Source organism: Penicillium chrysogenum (genome assembly GCF_028827035.1).
Source record: "Penicillium chrysogenum strain IBT 35668 chromosome Unknown utg000005l_segment0_segment0, whole genome shotgun sequence".
NCBI classification, from domain to species: domain Eukaryota; kingdom Fungi; phylum Ascomycota; class Eurotiomycetes; order Eurotiales; family Aspergillaceae; genus Penicillium; species Penicillium chrysogenum.
In genome coordinates this window covers 7,851,243-7,863,909 of record NW_026622753.1, presented here as the reverse complement: position 1 = coordinate 7,863,909, position 12,667 = coordinate 7,851,243, and the positions used below count along the sequence as shown (strand labels likewise).

Sequence of the window (12,667 nt, the reverse complement as noted above, 5' to 3'; positions counted from 1 at the left end):
TCATGATCGTCATCTCTTTATTTCCGACGCTTGTCGATCCCTCCGAACCTATCCCGCTTGGGTCTGCTGTGCAGATTTAAGTTGAGCCTGGCTGGTCTAACTCATCTATATCTGGACCTCGAGGAAATTCGATATGATTGACTCTTCAACCATGAGCGGCGCTCCGGTCGCCGAGGATAACATTATCAATCGCCGCGGTGGAGAATCGATCTACCAGAGCTGCGTCAATTTGAAGAGGCGGCTATCCGAAGTTCCCAACTTCGAGTCATACCTGCAAGAGATGGATGATGATGATCGCATGAGAGGAAATACAGATCCGGTGGCTTCCTTGTGGAATTGCCTTAGAAATGGCTATCCGCTGTTGAGCATTTATAATGCATCTGGTCCCGATGAGCCACTAGAAATTGATCCTGGCAAGGTAACTGAGGCGAAGCGTCCAAAAGCGGCAACCTTCAAATTCCTACAGGCCTGTTTACAAGACCTGGCATTCCCTCAGCAGGATTGCTTTTTGATCACCGACCTTTACGGCGAGAGCACCACCGGCTTCATCAAAGTGATCAAAATGGTCAACCGCGTCGTGGACATTCTCGAAATGCAAGGTCAATTAAAGCAATCTGAAGTTCTAGAGGCTCCCGCGAAGGCCAATGTGAAGCTTACCAAGCGGGAGCATATTCTAAAGGAACTTCTGGAAACGGAGCGTGACTATGTTCATCATCTGCAAAATCTCCAAGCCCTCAAGAAGGAACTGGAAGAGACGGGTGCTTTGACAGGTGATGCGAGCCACCAGATTTTCCTCAACTTAAACAACCTACTAGACTTTGCCCAACGGTTCCTGATTCGCATGGAGCAGCACTACGCCTTGCCAGAAGAAATGCAGAACTGGGGTGAGCTTTTCTTCCAGCATGAAGATGCTTTCCGGCAGTATGAACCTTTCATTGCCAACCAGATGCGTTGTGACGAAGCTTGTATGAAGGAATGGGACAAAATCCAAAGTGCGCCACGCCACATAGATCTGCAACAAATGGTCGCTCAGCCGAAAACGCTCAATGGATTCTTCGTGAAACCCTTCCAGCGTTTGACTCGATACCCGCTGATGCTCTTGGTAAGCTTGCTGAATGCTGGGTTCAAGATCAATGAGCTAATATGGCTGTACCTTCTCAGGAGCTACGCAAACAACTAGAAGACGAGAAGCTCCAGGCCGATATCACACATGCAGTCGACTGTATTCAGAATGTGCTGGACTTTGCTAACGAGGCAATCCACAAAGAACATTTGGCTGCGGCGGTAGTTGATCTATCTGAGCGCGTGGATGACTGGAAAGCATTGAAGATGGAGTCATTTGGAGATCTCCTTCGATTTGGCACTTTCCAGGTTGTCAAGGGGGATAGTGGAAAGGATAGCGAGAGAGAGGTACGCGGTCTTACTTTCTGCGTCTTACGCTTTCATGTTCCCCGAAATGGAACATCACTAACATGGCGCCTAGTACCATATCTATCTCTTCGAGCGAATACTTCTCTGTTGCAAAGATATCAACCCCAACAAGCAAAAGTCAAAGCTTATGATGCAGAAAGATAAGCCGTCTTTGACTGCGAAAGGAAAGGCTCGTCTTCAACTGAAAGGTCGAATCTACATGGCCAACGTCACAGATATCGTTTGTCTCCAAAAGCCTGGTAAGCATTACTCTTGGCTTGTTAGGTTAAGAGATATGCCTCTAATCGATTCCAACAGGACTCTACCGTATTCAGATTTTCTGGAAAGGGGACCCTGGTGTTGTCGACAATTTTATCATCCGATATGCAAATGAAGACACCATGCGAAATTGGTACAAGGACATTGACACCCAACGGGCGATCCAAGCAGAGCGACGCACTTTGCGCAATACTGGTACATCCGACAGCGAGTTCACGTACATGGAGGGCATGGCGAACATGCCCAACCCGTATCAACAAGAGTATGATACCGACGACGCCAACAGCAAAGATCCATATCATTCCGAATTCCCTATGAGCCGAAATGCCTCCAGTACTAGTCTGAGAACCCGATCTGCCACCGGTAGCAGCGCCACCTCTGTTCCTCACCCCAACACTCGACCGCGCTATGCGGGCACTGATCCAACGCTTTCGGTGCACACTCAGTTCTCCGGCAGCGGAAGCATGTCCCCTGGTGATCGAAACATGAGCTCCTACTTTTCCCCCACGGCGGAGACTCCGTCCACGAGATCGAGTTCTCAATCTGCAGGCTTCTCCTTCAGTCGTCAGAATACAAATTCCACCACTCCATCATCCGTCTGGAATGAGGATTCCCTTCGCTACACAGCACCAGCGTTGTCTCGTGTAACATCACGAGAAGGGTCAACCTCTGGCGGATATTTCCCACCTCAGCCAAGTGGAAGAGGTGCTCAGCGCCCGTCGTTGCCTCCACTCTCGGGCCCCCAGGCTCACTCCGCAAATGGCATGACCCAGCGGATGCGCTCGGCTAGTAGCCCTGATATTCACCATCACAATAACAATCCCGAGTCACGACGTTATATGGGAGTGCACACTATGCAGACAGTGGACAATGTCCCCGTGCCACCGATTCCTGCGCACATGGCCAACATGAAAGCCCCCGTCAGCCGCAGCCAGAACGGTTCGCCCACCAACACCCAGCTCCCCATTCGTACCCAGCCCCAACTCCACACCACGCATTTCAATGAGCCGGAATATAACGATACCCGCCACTCTGGGCAAATCTCCGACCATGCCACATCGCCCCTGACCCAGGAGCCCGAGGAAGGAGACTACATGCCCACTCAACTCAAGGCCAAAGTGAACTTTGACGACAACTATGTCACGCTTGTAATTGCGACCAACATCTTGTTCCGTTCACTGACGGACCGCGTGGATGCCAAACTCGCTCGGTTCACGGATCGGTCCATCGGAAGCAAAACCGTTCGACTGCGCTACCGCGACGAAGACGGTGATTTCGTCACGATTGATAGCGACGAGGCGGTCCAGCTTGCTTTCATGGAGTGGCGGGAACAACACCGTGATATGCTCGCCAAGGGCTTGGTGGGGGAGATTCAACTCTACTGCCAGGTGGTCGATTAGATTATTCGTTGTCTTTGCTTTCCCGCTCATTCTTGACTTAATACCTCCCTTGATTCCCCCCTGCGAGGATCGCATCGATCCCCGTCTTCTCAACGCTTTGCATCGCCTTGGCGCTCGTTCTTCCCATCCTGACCCTCATTGTTCCAACTGGATTGGCTTGAAACTGTTGAGCAGCCGTTCTCGGGGGAGATACTTCTCTCTATCTCCCCTTCTTTGTGACTTTCAGCGAGCCATGTGGCAAACATGTAGTTGGATTGTGGCGTCTCCGTGCGAGCATCTAATGATTTGTTTACGGCATGAATGATGTCCTGGTGACGAGGTGAAGGGAATGTCTAAAAAGACGTCCCTGCATTGTTTTGAATTTGCGTTCCCATTTGGATTGTTATCTCTTTACTGATCTAGTCAATGTCCACGAACGTACGAAGCTTCTATATGATGTATATGCCTATTATTTTCTGGGGTTTCATGGAATTATACAAAGACCTTTTCCCAATTCGTATCCACTTGCCTATCTGATCGGGATGCCGCAGTCGGGTCGCCGATAATTCTTGGCAGGGCCAGATTTGCTATAGCTATAGCTATAACTGTAGCTATAGCTTCATAGCTTCATAGCTCTAGAGCTATATGTATAGTGTTTATTGTATGTACTTCTATACCTCTACCCATGTAGCCCCCGACAATATCGGCTACGGTTTGGAGCAAAATACTGTTTATAAAATACCCCAACTATGCGCTATTAATGTGTTGGAGGCGGAGCGCCTGGTGGTCCTGACGCCCGAGGGAATTAGGAAAAGAGCAGAGGTCGGTGATTTCGTCGAATCGTCGCCCAGTATTTGGCTGTCTCTTTTTTGAAAAGGAACCCGGCTCGGTGTAGACTTGTTTTTATTTTATTTTTTATTTTTTTCACTTTGCCCCCTTCCCACTTCCCAAAATCATCATTCTTTTCATAAAAGAGATTGAGACTGCAAGCATTTCATACAAAAAAGCAAAGACTCGCCAAGAATGTCGTTCTCCGGCCGCCGCCTAAGCATCCTGCGCCCCTCTGAGAATCGCCGGTTATCGACCACCAAGGACCTGACGGACAATGGTGCGTATACAACATCACGTTTCTAAATGACTTGTCTAACTTTTAACCCCTTCAGAACTCCGATCAGAAACCCATCGGCAATTTCGAGCCGCTCATGAAGGTCACCGACCCCACGCCGGCCTTGACGCTTCTCGTGCCTCCACCGGTGTCGTCTGGTGCACAGAGCGAGCCTCCGAGCATGGCTACGCTGAGGATCCCACCGGCTGGGCCAACCTAGGCCAGGGAGCCCCCGAGGCCGACGACGAAATCGAGGGAAGTTTCCCTCGCCCGACCTCCATTCCCATCACCTCCGCTGCCCGGGAGTATGGCCCGACCGCCGGTATCAAGCCATTGCGTGCCGCCGTCGCTCGTCTGTACAACGACCACTACCGCCAGGGCAAGGAGAGCCAGTATACCTGGGAGGATGTCTGCATTGTTCCCGGTGGCCGTGCCGGTCTAATTCGCATTGCTGCCATCCTGGGCAACTCGTACCTGTCCTTCCCCATCCCCGACTACTCTGCGTACTCGGAGATGTTGACTCTGTTCAAGAACGTATGTCATTGGAGGAGCTGAGCTGGGGTGTGTTATCGTTTACTGATTCTCCTGCAGATTGCTCCCATCCCCCTCCCCCTCTCAAAGGATGACCACTACCACATCCACCCCAACAAGATCGCTGAGGAAATCGCCCGTGGCACCCAAGTGCTGCTGACTTCCAACCCCCGTAACCCCACCGGCCACTTCGTGCCGCAAGACGAGCTAGCGGAGATCCAGGACCTCTGCCGTGACCGCGCGACCCTCATCCTGGACGAGTTCTACGGCGGATACAACTACACAACGGGCTGCGACGGATCGACGATCAGTGGTGCTGCGAACGTCGTCGACGTCAACAAGGATGGTATGATAGATACCCTTCAGACCCTAATTCCGTACACCAAACTAACCCCAACCACAGACGTTCTTCTGATCGACGGACTCACGAAGCGTTTCCGTCTCCCCGGCTGGCGAATTGCGTGGGTGGTCGGTCCCAAAGACTTCGTCGACGCCCTCGGCTCGGCAGGCTCGTACCTCGACGGCGGCGCAAACGTGCCGTTCCAAGAAGCCGCGATCCCGATGCTGGAGCCGTCGTTGGTTCGCACTGAGATGAAGGCGCTGCAGAGCCACTTCATGGAGAAGCGCGACTACGTCCTGGGCCGTCTCTACGATATCGGCTTCCGTGTCCAGGACGTCCCTGGGGCGACCTTCTATATCTGGCTTGATCTCACTTCGCTCGACCCGCCCCTGCCGGAGCAGGCTAACATCTCTGACGGCCTGAACTTCTTCAATGCCCTGCTGAGCGAGAAGGTCATTGTTGTCCCTGGTATTTTCTTTGACTTGAACCCGGCGAAGCGTCGTGATCTTTTCGACAGCCCGTGTCACCACTTCGTCCGTCTGAGCTACGGGCCTAGGATGGATGTGTTGAAGATGGGTCTGGATGGTATTGAGCGTGTTGTTAACCGTGCGCGTGAGATGGCTGTGACGAAGTGGGAGGATGAGGTTGCTGTTTCGGATGATTAGGCTTTTCAATCTTGATACTTGGGACATTTGGTCTGGTCTTGACTTTGGTTGTTGTCAGGCTCTGATCGGCGTCTTGGCTGAGACTAGCGTAATAAATTGCATTATCTCATTTTTTTAAATATTATTTGGCTTGCTAGCTAGAGTAGCGAAGTGTTTTATAGCAGTAGAAAGGTTTAGCAATGAGGGATAGCAGTACTTCGAAGCGATAGAAGTCCATATAATCGGTAGTGTTAGATTCAAGTTTATACAAAGTCCGAACGAAATATAGCCCTGGTCACTAACTCTTACTCACGTCACTGATATCTTGGTAACTCTTCGCATGAAGACTTCGTCAGCTTTGCGGTAGTCACATACGTCATTCCAAGGTTACCCACGGTCTTTTGATTTTATCAGTGCTGTTGTTGTTCTTGGTTGAAGTAGCATGTCGTCGACTGAATTCAGTCACATATACTAGCATAAGCAATCGTCGTTGTAGATAAAACTTCACGCGCTCCAGACATGCAAAGAGTTAGCTGGAAGGTGTTTGCAAGCCATACATCTATATTGAAATCATACTATATACCATACAGGAGAGGAAAGGGGGTCCAGGTATGAGGGAAGGTCCAGCCGGTCCACGGGTCCACGGGTCCACTCCTTGAACCTTTAATGTTTGCACGTACTCCGTACAAATACTAGGTATCCATCCATGGATGGATACGGATTACCGATTACATGCTCGGGTGCTGGTTGGATTCTGATTGGATGCTGGTCGGGTGCTGGTCGGGTGCCGAAGTCGGGCCCGACTTCGGGTCGGCCCCGGCCTTGCGAGCCAATCAGCATGTTTACTGTGCTGCTCCATGGCAATTCCACTCAGGTCCGGATCAGGCCGATGAAACACTCTCCTGCCGACGGACGCTTGCTCACTGCTTCCGCCTTAAATGGGTGGAATAGCTTTGCAGACACAGGATGAGTGGATCTACGGTGTCGGGTGGGAAGATATTCATCTGCCTACACAAGCTGGAGTCATCCGATGTTCTGATATTAGAGATCGAGATATCGAAGATCGGTCGAAAGCGGACTGGTTCGCTAAGTGCTTCAACGGTTTTTCAGAGCACCTTGTTCCTTGTGGATGTTATAGCTAGGCGGGTGCACCACTTTCCAGTATCACCGATCGAGCTCACTACCGTTGCGTATATGCTATGTGGCATTCTCACGTATGGCTTCTGCTGGTGTAAACCTAAGGATATGGCCACGCCTGTTATAGTCCCTCTATGGTGCTATCGCCAACACATGCAGAATGAGATAGAATACGCCACCAATGTGAAATCGGAAAATGGGTTTATTTTGCCGGCATGCATGAGGAACGATAGTGTCTCTGCCTTAAGTGAGCTCTATCATGAGCGGAAGCTCCTTGACACGCTCCTGGCTTCTGCTACTTGGCTGAATGAAGAGATGTCTTGCCAGGAACACACGTTTTTGTCGATCAAGGCTATCAGTGATGTCATTGGCAGTGTAGTCACTTTGAGCTTTTGCGCTGTTCATCTGGCTGCGTAAGTACAAACCATCCGACGAGCTTCTTAGGTGGAACTTCACATTCCCTACCGAAGCAGAACTGACAAGTTGACGTACTTTTACTATTATTTCGGTTGCTTCGACCTTCATCTACTGTTTACCAATGACGATGCAAGACGTTTGCATGTGGTTAAGGTGGAAGGAGATGGTCCCAACATTTTTGATAGGTTTTGATTCCCATGACATCTTATGGCGGCTATTCAAAGACACCGTCTTGGTCATCTCTATGGCGGTCTACTTAATTTCGCGGGTAGGCATTGTGGCTCTCGTTTTCTCATCCTTGAGATTGCTTCCGGAGGGGTCTTACAGGGCTATTCAGTGGGCGACGTCTATACCGCATTTTTAAAGTCATGTGGACATATGCCACAGAGAAACAGCCATCCCTTTGCTATACAGACTGGGATTTCCAGCAAGGTAATAAGGGCGTCCAGCACTACGGGTATGGTGTCTGGTGAATGACCGTGATACAAAGAAAAAAGACTCGTCTCAAAATGCGGATACAAGAAAAACGAGCTATTGTCGCCTAGTGAATGGAAAGTATATATGTATGGCGAGTCATGCAATTCAATTTGAAAGTCCCACTATTTCCCATGGAAGACAATAACGGCCAGTATCCCCAACCCCAAGTGCATCCACAACACTGTATCTCAAACCAAGGAAATTCACCATCCATACTCCGTACTCCAAGCAAGGAATAGCAAGCCACGCTATCTAATGTGCTCCATCCCACGTTAGTTGCAGCAAGGCGTGCATGCGTACCCGACGGCCGAGACGCCCTACAGAATCCACGCCATTCCCGTAGAAAACGTCATGCCCGCGGATGAGCAAGGATCTTTCCTAACAAGATTCCATTTACAACGTATATTGTGTGTCTCGATTCTGTGCAATCACCGTCTCATGTTACTTTCGAAGCCCGGAACTCATGGACGAGAAAGGAATAGCGGTGGGCTTGGCTTCTTTCCAGTCTTGTCATCTGATGTACAACCGATGTTCTCCCGTTAGGGAATCCCCCTCACAGAAATCGGGAAAATGGTGGAATTTTAGATTTTGTCTTTTGCGGGGGAAATTAAGTGGCATTTCTTTCCCCCGATCGCTCCTTCCATATTGGCCGTGCTATTTACATGTTTAGACCTCTCTGTTACGGCAAGAGCACCCCGGGCTTTCAGTACTTTCAGTAAGGAGGCTTACTTTCCAAGGGAAATCCCAACCTTGGAAGGTTCCAACCTTGGAAGGCTCTCCTAACTTTGCTGTCAGCTGTGATAGGGGCTTGCGGTAAGTTTTGGATTTGATCACATTCTTCTCTATCTTCGCGCTGTTAATCTTGAACATTCGGTTTCTAACTTCGAAGTCAAAATGCCTGCAAGGGGTCCATTGGTGGCCTTTCATCCCGGTTGGTAAGCTATCGTTAGTGCTGATAGCAAATCCCGAGTGTTGACCGACATTCGACCAGAGCAACCTTGGGAAGATAATGCAATATGCGAGGAATTTATTTCCGGCCTGCTAATTCTATGTTGTACCGGGATATCATCATAGATCGTCGTTTGTCGTATATAATATACTCCATACAACACACTTCGGCAAAACATACCGTCTCTCCTGGGGGAAGCTCCCGGAGTTAATAGCCTGACGAAACAGAGCCCTAGCTTCCTAGCTTGCTTAGTCCCAGAGTCGGGGATATGTGCGATATATGTAGCAGCCTAATGAGCTTCTCCCATTAGTGTGTCGCCATGCGCGCCTCGGATATTAATTTAGTGGCTTTTGGCGACAGGAGGATTTTTGTTTTGGAGCTGGATGGTATTATTTTTTTATGTACAACATAGCTCTCGACAGTTCACATGGTATAGGTGATCGACAAGAGATATTTCCAATCCGTTAATGCACAGTGTTGTACGGAGTACAGAGAGTACCTAGGTGAATCTTCTTCTTTTCCTTTTCCTTTTCCTTTTCATTGTACAAGGTACATTAATAACATCTACCTCGTATACAACCCATTACCCTACAAATACCAACGTTAGCGGCTTAGCCACAAGCCCACAAAGGTCAAATCAGAGAGCTCCCCAACAGCGTCATATTTCTCCATCGCCAAGATGAAACAAAATGCGGGGTAGTCAGAGCTTCTAAGATCACCGAGGAGAAAGGAAGAAAGACAAAATAAAATAAAAAAGAGAAGAGAAAAAGAGAAACACACATTCGAACTCTAACCTTTTCAAAAGCCATTGTCCTTGCGTGATACCCATGCAGCTCCCAAACAGCTCCCAAACAGCTTTTAAACATCTTTTAATCAGCTTCTCCGTTTCTCTGCGCATTTTTGCTTATTCCCAACAGAATATCCAAATATAATATGGCGCCCCCCCACAAGAGATTCCTATTCGGTCACTCCAACACTACTCTGCGCACGAGAACAAAGGATCCGAAGACCAGGCTGTTGGGTGTATCTGACTGACGCCTCATTCCTCCCTTGCATGCAAGCACACCGGTTTTTCGATTTTCTCCGGATCAAGCTCAGCCGCGTCCTGCCTGCGCATTTTAGTCTATCTTGTATGGTAAATAGTAAATCTGCATATGTGCCTCAAGTAGAGCATGCATGCTGTGCCGTACCTACCTGATCAACATACGCATATATTGTAGCCGAGCGATTACCGATTACCCGATTACCTAGGCAATCTAGCGTGCATCTAGTTAGGGCGAGGTCGACGATAGGTGCAGTTTATCTCTTAGGGGCTGATCGGCGATTTTGGCGCCTTTTTTTTTTTTTTTTTTTTTACATTCCTTTTCAGAGTTTCCCGTCAACACGAGCGTGTATGCGAGTCTGGCCCCCGGGGAAATGATGGCCTGTGCCAATCTGTACGGAGTACGGAGTATACTATGCAATATACAGTAGCCTTGGGGGGTTAATCTACATTCGTCTTAATTCGTCTTACTGGTTTTTATTCCACTAATCCCAAATAATCATATGTTTTCTAGATTATGTTCGATTACCTCAATGGCTGAGACGGGCTGCATCACTGATAGGCAATTTCTCCACGGCTGTGGGTCCCACCAACACATGCTCTTGCCTCGTACACTGTGTTCATCATCCGGATATATCATGAGCGCAGAACTATTGGTCCTCAGAGTGAGATCTCCCTCCCTCCAGGCAATCTACCATAGATCTGCAGCACACGACTAGGCGAAGCCCTACGGCGTACTCCGTGTCCCATACTTCGGTACCAGGTTGTAAGTAAACGAGCTTGTCGATCACGAAAAAGAGACAGAAAGAGAAGGGGAAGTGAAAAATGAAGCCATAGGTCGGCTGCCATCTCCCCCCGGCGTAATAAGGTTGAAGTGATCAGAAGATCGCCGCAGTTAAGATGACAAGTGGGTTGCCACGTTCAGTCCGGAGTAGGCAGTTACCCAAAACGCCACAGCTTCTATTTACGTTTCAGCTGTTCTGCTTCCCAATCTAATCCGGCATGTCTTCCTGTGATCCTCACCGCATAACTTTGCGCAAAGACCGAAGCTTCTTGCGACACTTTGAGTCTACTGGCCAAGGCCCGGGCCAACCGAGGCTATCCGAGGCACCTGATGAGGCGAGTATCTGTTTGGTCTTTAAGACACATGGGTTCGCCACCGGAATTCTATTCGAGCCAAGACGTGGATAGTAAGCCAAGGATCCTCTCGCCATTTGTTTCTGGCCTACAACAGACTTCGAGTGTGGCTGAAGGGTGCCAAGTGATCGACCCACGGCGATAAAAAGCAAATTTAAAATGATTGATGTGCGTTATACGGGGAGTACGGTGAAGAGAAGTAGTAAGTAATCCCCTCTAAGGTTCATCAGGGATGTATCCTATTAGTCTATTTATCAGGGATAGCATGTTATATCGCAAAGTCTATGAGATCGAGGGAATGTGAGAGCGATATTCCCCTCACGGAGTGCAACGTCTACAAAGTACAATCTATACAATTTTAAAACAAGTGGAGAGACGGGAACAGCCCCAACCTTAAGGAAATGGGACCCGAGGACTTGTGTTCGGGATGAGCTGGGGTACCTGATTCGGGATGGAGCAAGAGCAATCCGTGTTATCACCGTTGGCCCCGGATGCCGCGTCATAAAGACCATCCCTTGCAGTCTTGCTTTCTATTATCTCCTTTGCTTCTGCTCGGTTTTTTTCTTTTTTTCTTTTTTAATTCTTCTCGTCTCCAGGTTTCCCATGTATGCCATATTTCTGTGTTTAATTTCCCTTTTTTATGGAGACACGGATATAAATGGGGAACTTCCAGACCCTGGGAAATTAGTTCTATTCTCCGTTTACTTCCCGCAAGAGATCGTTTTTAGCGTTAAGTGACCTTACCCTCTCATCCTCTCATTTGGAAAGACCGGAGTACTTCGGCCGCTAACCTTGGGAAATTGGCTTGGCTTGATTGTGAGAGTTACTATTTTCATGTTTGATGGACAAATTCCCGAGGGCCCCCATGAAATGGCTTTTTTTCCTGCGGGCGAGAATGGTACTATGTACTCCGTACTATGTATGATATCATCTTCTAACACAAGCCCACTACTTGGCAAGACGTGGCAGCCCCTTTGAAAGACCCTGAAACTCAATCTGTGTACAGTATAGCATACATATAGAGTTGATAGTTACCCCCTCAAGAAGGTATATAACATGACTCAACCTTGGAAGAGGTTGGAAGTGATTAAAAGAGGCCAAGAGACTAGGAAGTTTATTTTGCAAAGATACGGTCACGGTGTATTCAAAGTGTATTCGATACCGTACCGTTCCATGCCCAGTCCAGTCTAGCATGTCTTGTTCGGAAGAGCATTTGGTAAATAACCTTGAAAGCTGCCCAGGTGGTAATGTGGGGGTTTCTATTTTTCCACTAGGCTATCGCAATTTACCTTTCCACTTTCAGGTCTTAAGAGTCAATGAAAGATTCCTAAATTACCCCCAGAGGTATTAGACGGTTTTCTGATGTGGTACACTGTTTCTACTGGGAGAGTTGAGACAATATTTGTATAACAAGATTTGGCGGAATAGAAGGAAATCAGGAAAAGATTGGGGAAAAATAAGGGAAAGAGATCGATATAGGCAGTGACATTCGTGCGCCCTCTGATTGGTCTATTAGTATATATGGAAGATGTCAGTACAATGTACCTGGTACCTTCGAGTGAAATAATAATTATAATAATAATCTCCAACAGAGAGAAAATAAAATAGAGAAAATAGAGAAAATAACTAAAATAACTAAAATAAATAAATAAAAAAAAAAAACCAAAAATATAAATCAAATAATCTACTCATTCTACGGTCCCATCCGCGCCGTTTTTCCCCCTTCACCAAAAGGTCTCTTTAACATTAAATACTCTTTTTAATACCTCTTTTATCTTTACTTTATCGTATAGCATTCCCCCTCATTATATTATGCCCTG

At 48.2% G+C, this 12,667-nt stretch overlaps 4 protein-coding genes across 4 annotated transcripts; all 4 read left to right on the top strand.

Moving 5' to 3' along the window:
• Positions 1 to 133: 133 nt before the first annotated feature.
• Positions 134 to 3,089, top strand: N7489_011341 (Rho family guanine nucleotide exchange factor CDC24; the record flags this gene model as incomplete). The annotated part of the gene is made up of 4 exons (XM_056717090.1): positions 134 to 1,102; positions 1,162 to 1,410; positions 1,484 to 1,670; positions 1,729 to 3,089. The coding sequence occupies 4 exons, from the start codon at positions 134 to 136 to the stop codon at positions 3,087 to 3,089; spliced, it is 2,766 nt and encodes a 921-aa protein (XP_056564712.1).
• Positions 3,090 to 4,091: 1,002 nt separating this feature from the next.
• On the top strand, positions 4,092 to 5,709 carry N7489_011340 (pyridoxal phosphate-dependent aminotransferase; the record flags this gene model as incomplete). The annotated part of the gene is made up of 4 exons (XM_056717089.1): positions 4,092 to 4,176; positions 4,232 to 4,707; positions 4,765 to 5,050; positions 5,108 to 5,709. 4 exons carry the CDS (start codon positions 4,092 to 4,094, stop codon positions 5,707 to 5,709), a joined length of 1,449 nt encoding a protein of 482 aa, XP_056564711.1.
• A 711-nt stretch (positions 5,710 to 6,420) lies between these two features.
• On the top strand, positions 6,421 to 6,639 carry N7489_011339 (uncharacterized protein; the record flags this gene model as incomplete). Its single annotated transcript, XM_056717088.1, has 1 exon — positions 6,421 to 6,639. The coding sequence occupies one exon, from the start codon at positions 6,421 to 6,423 to the stop codon at positions 6,637 to 6,639; it is 219 nt and encodes a 72-aa protein (XP_056564710.1).
• Positions 6,640 to 6,654: 15 nt separating this feature from the next.
• On the top strand, positions 6,655 to 7,242 carry N7489_011338 (uncharacterized protein; the record flags this gene model as incomplete). Its single annotated transcript, XM_056717087.1, has 1 exon — positions 6,655 to 7,242. The coding sequence occupies one exon, from the start codon at positions 6,655 to 6,657 to the stop codon at positions 7,240 to 7,242; it is 588 nt and encodes a 195-aa protein (XP_056564709.1).
• Between the last annotated feature and the right edge of the window lie 5,425 nt (positions 7,243 to 12,667).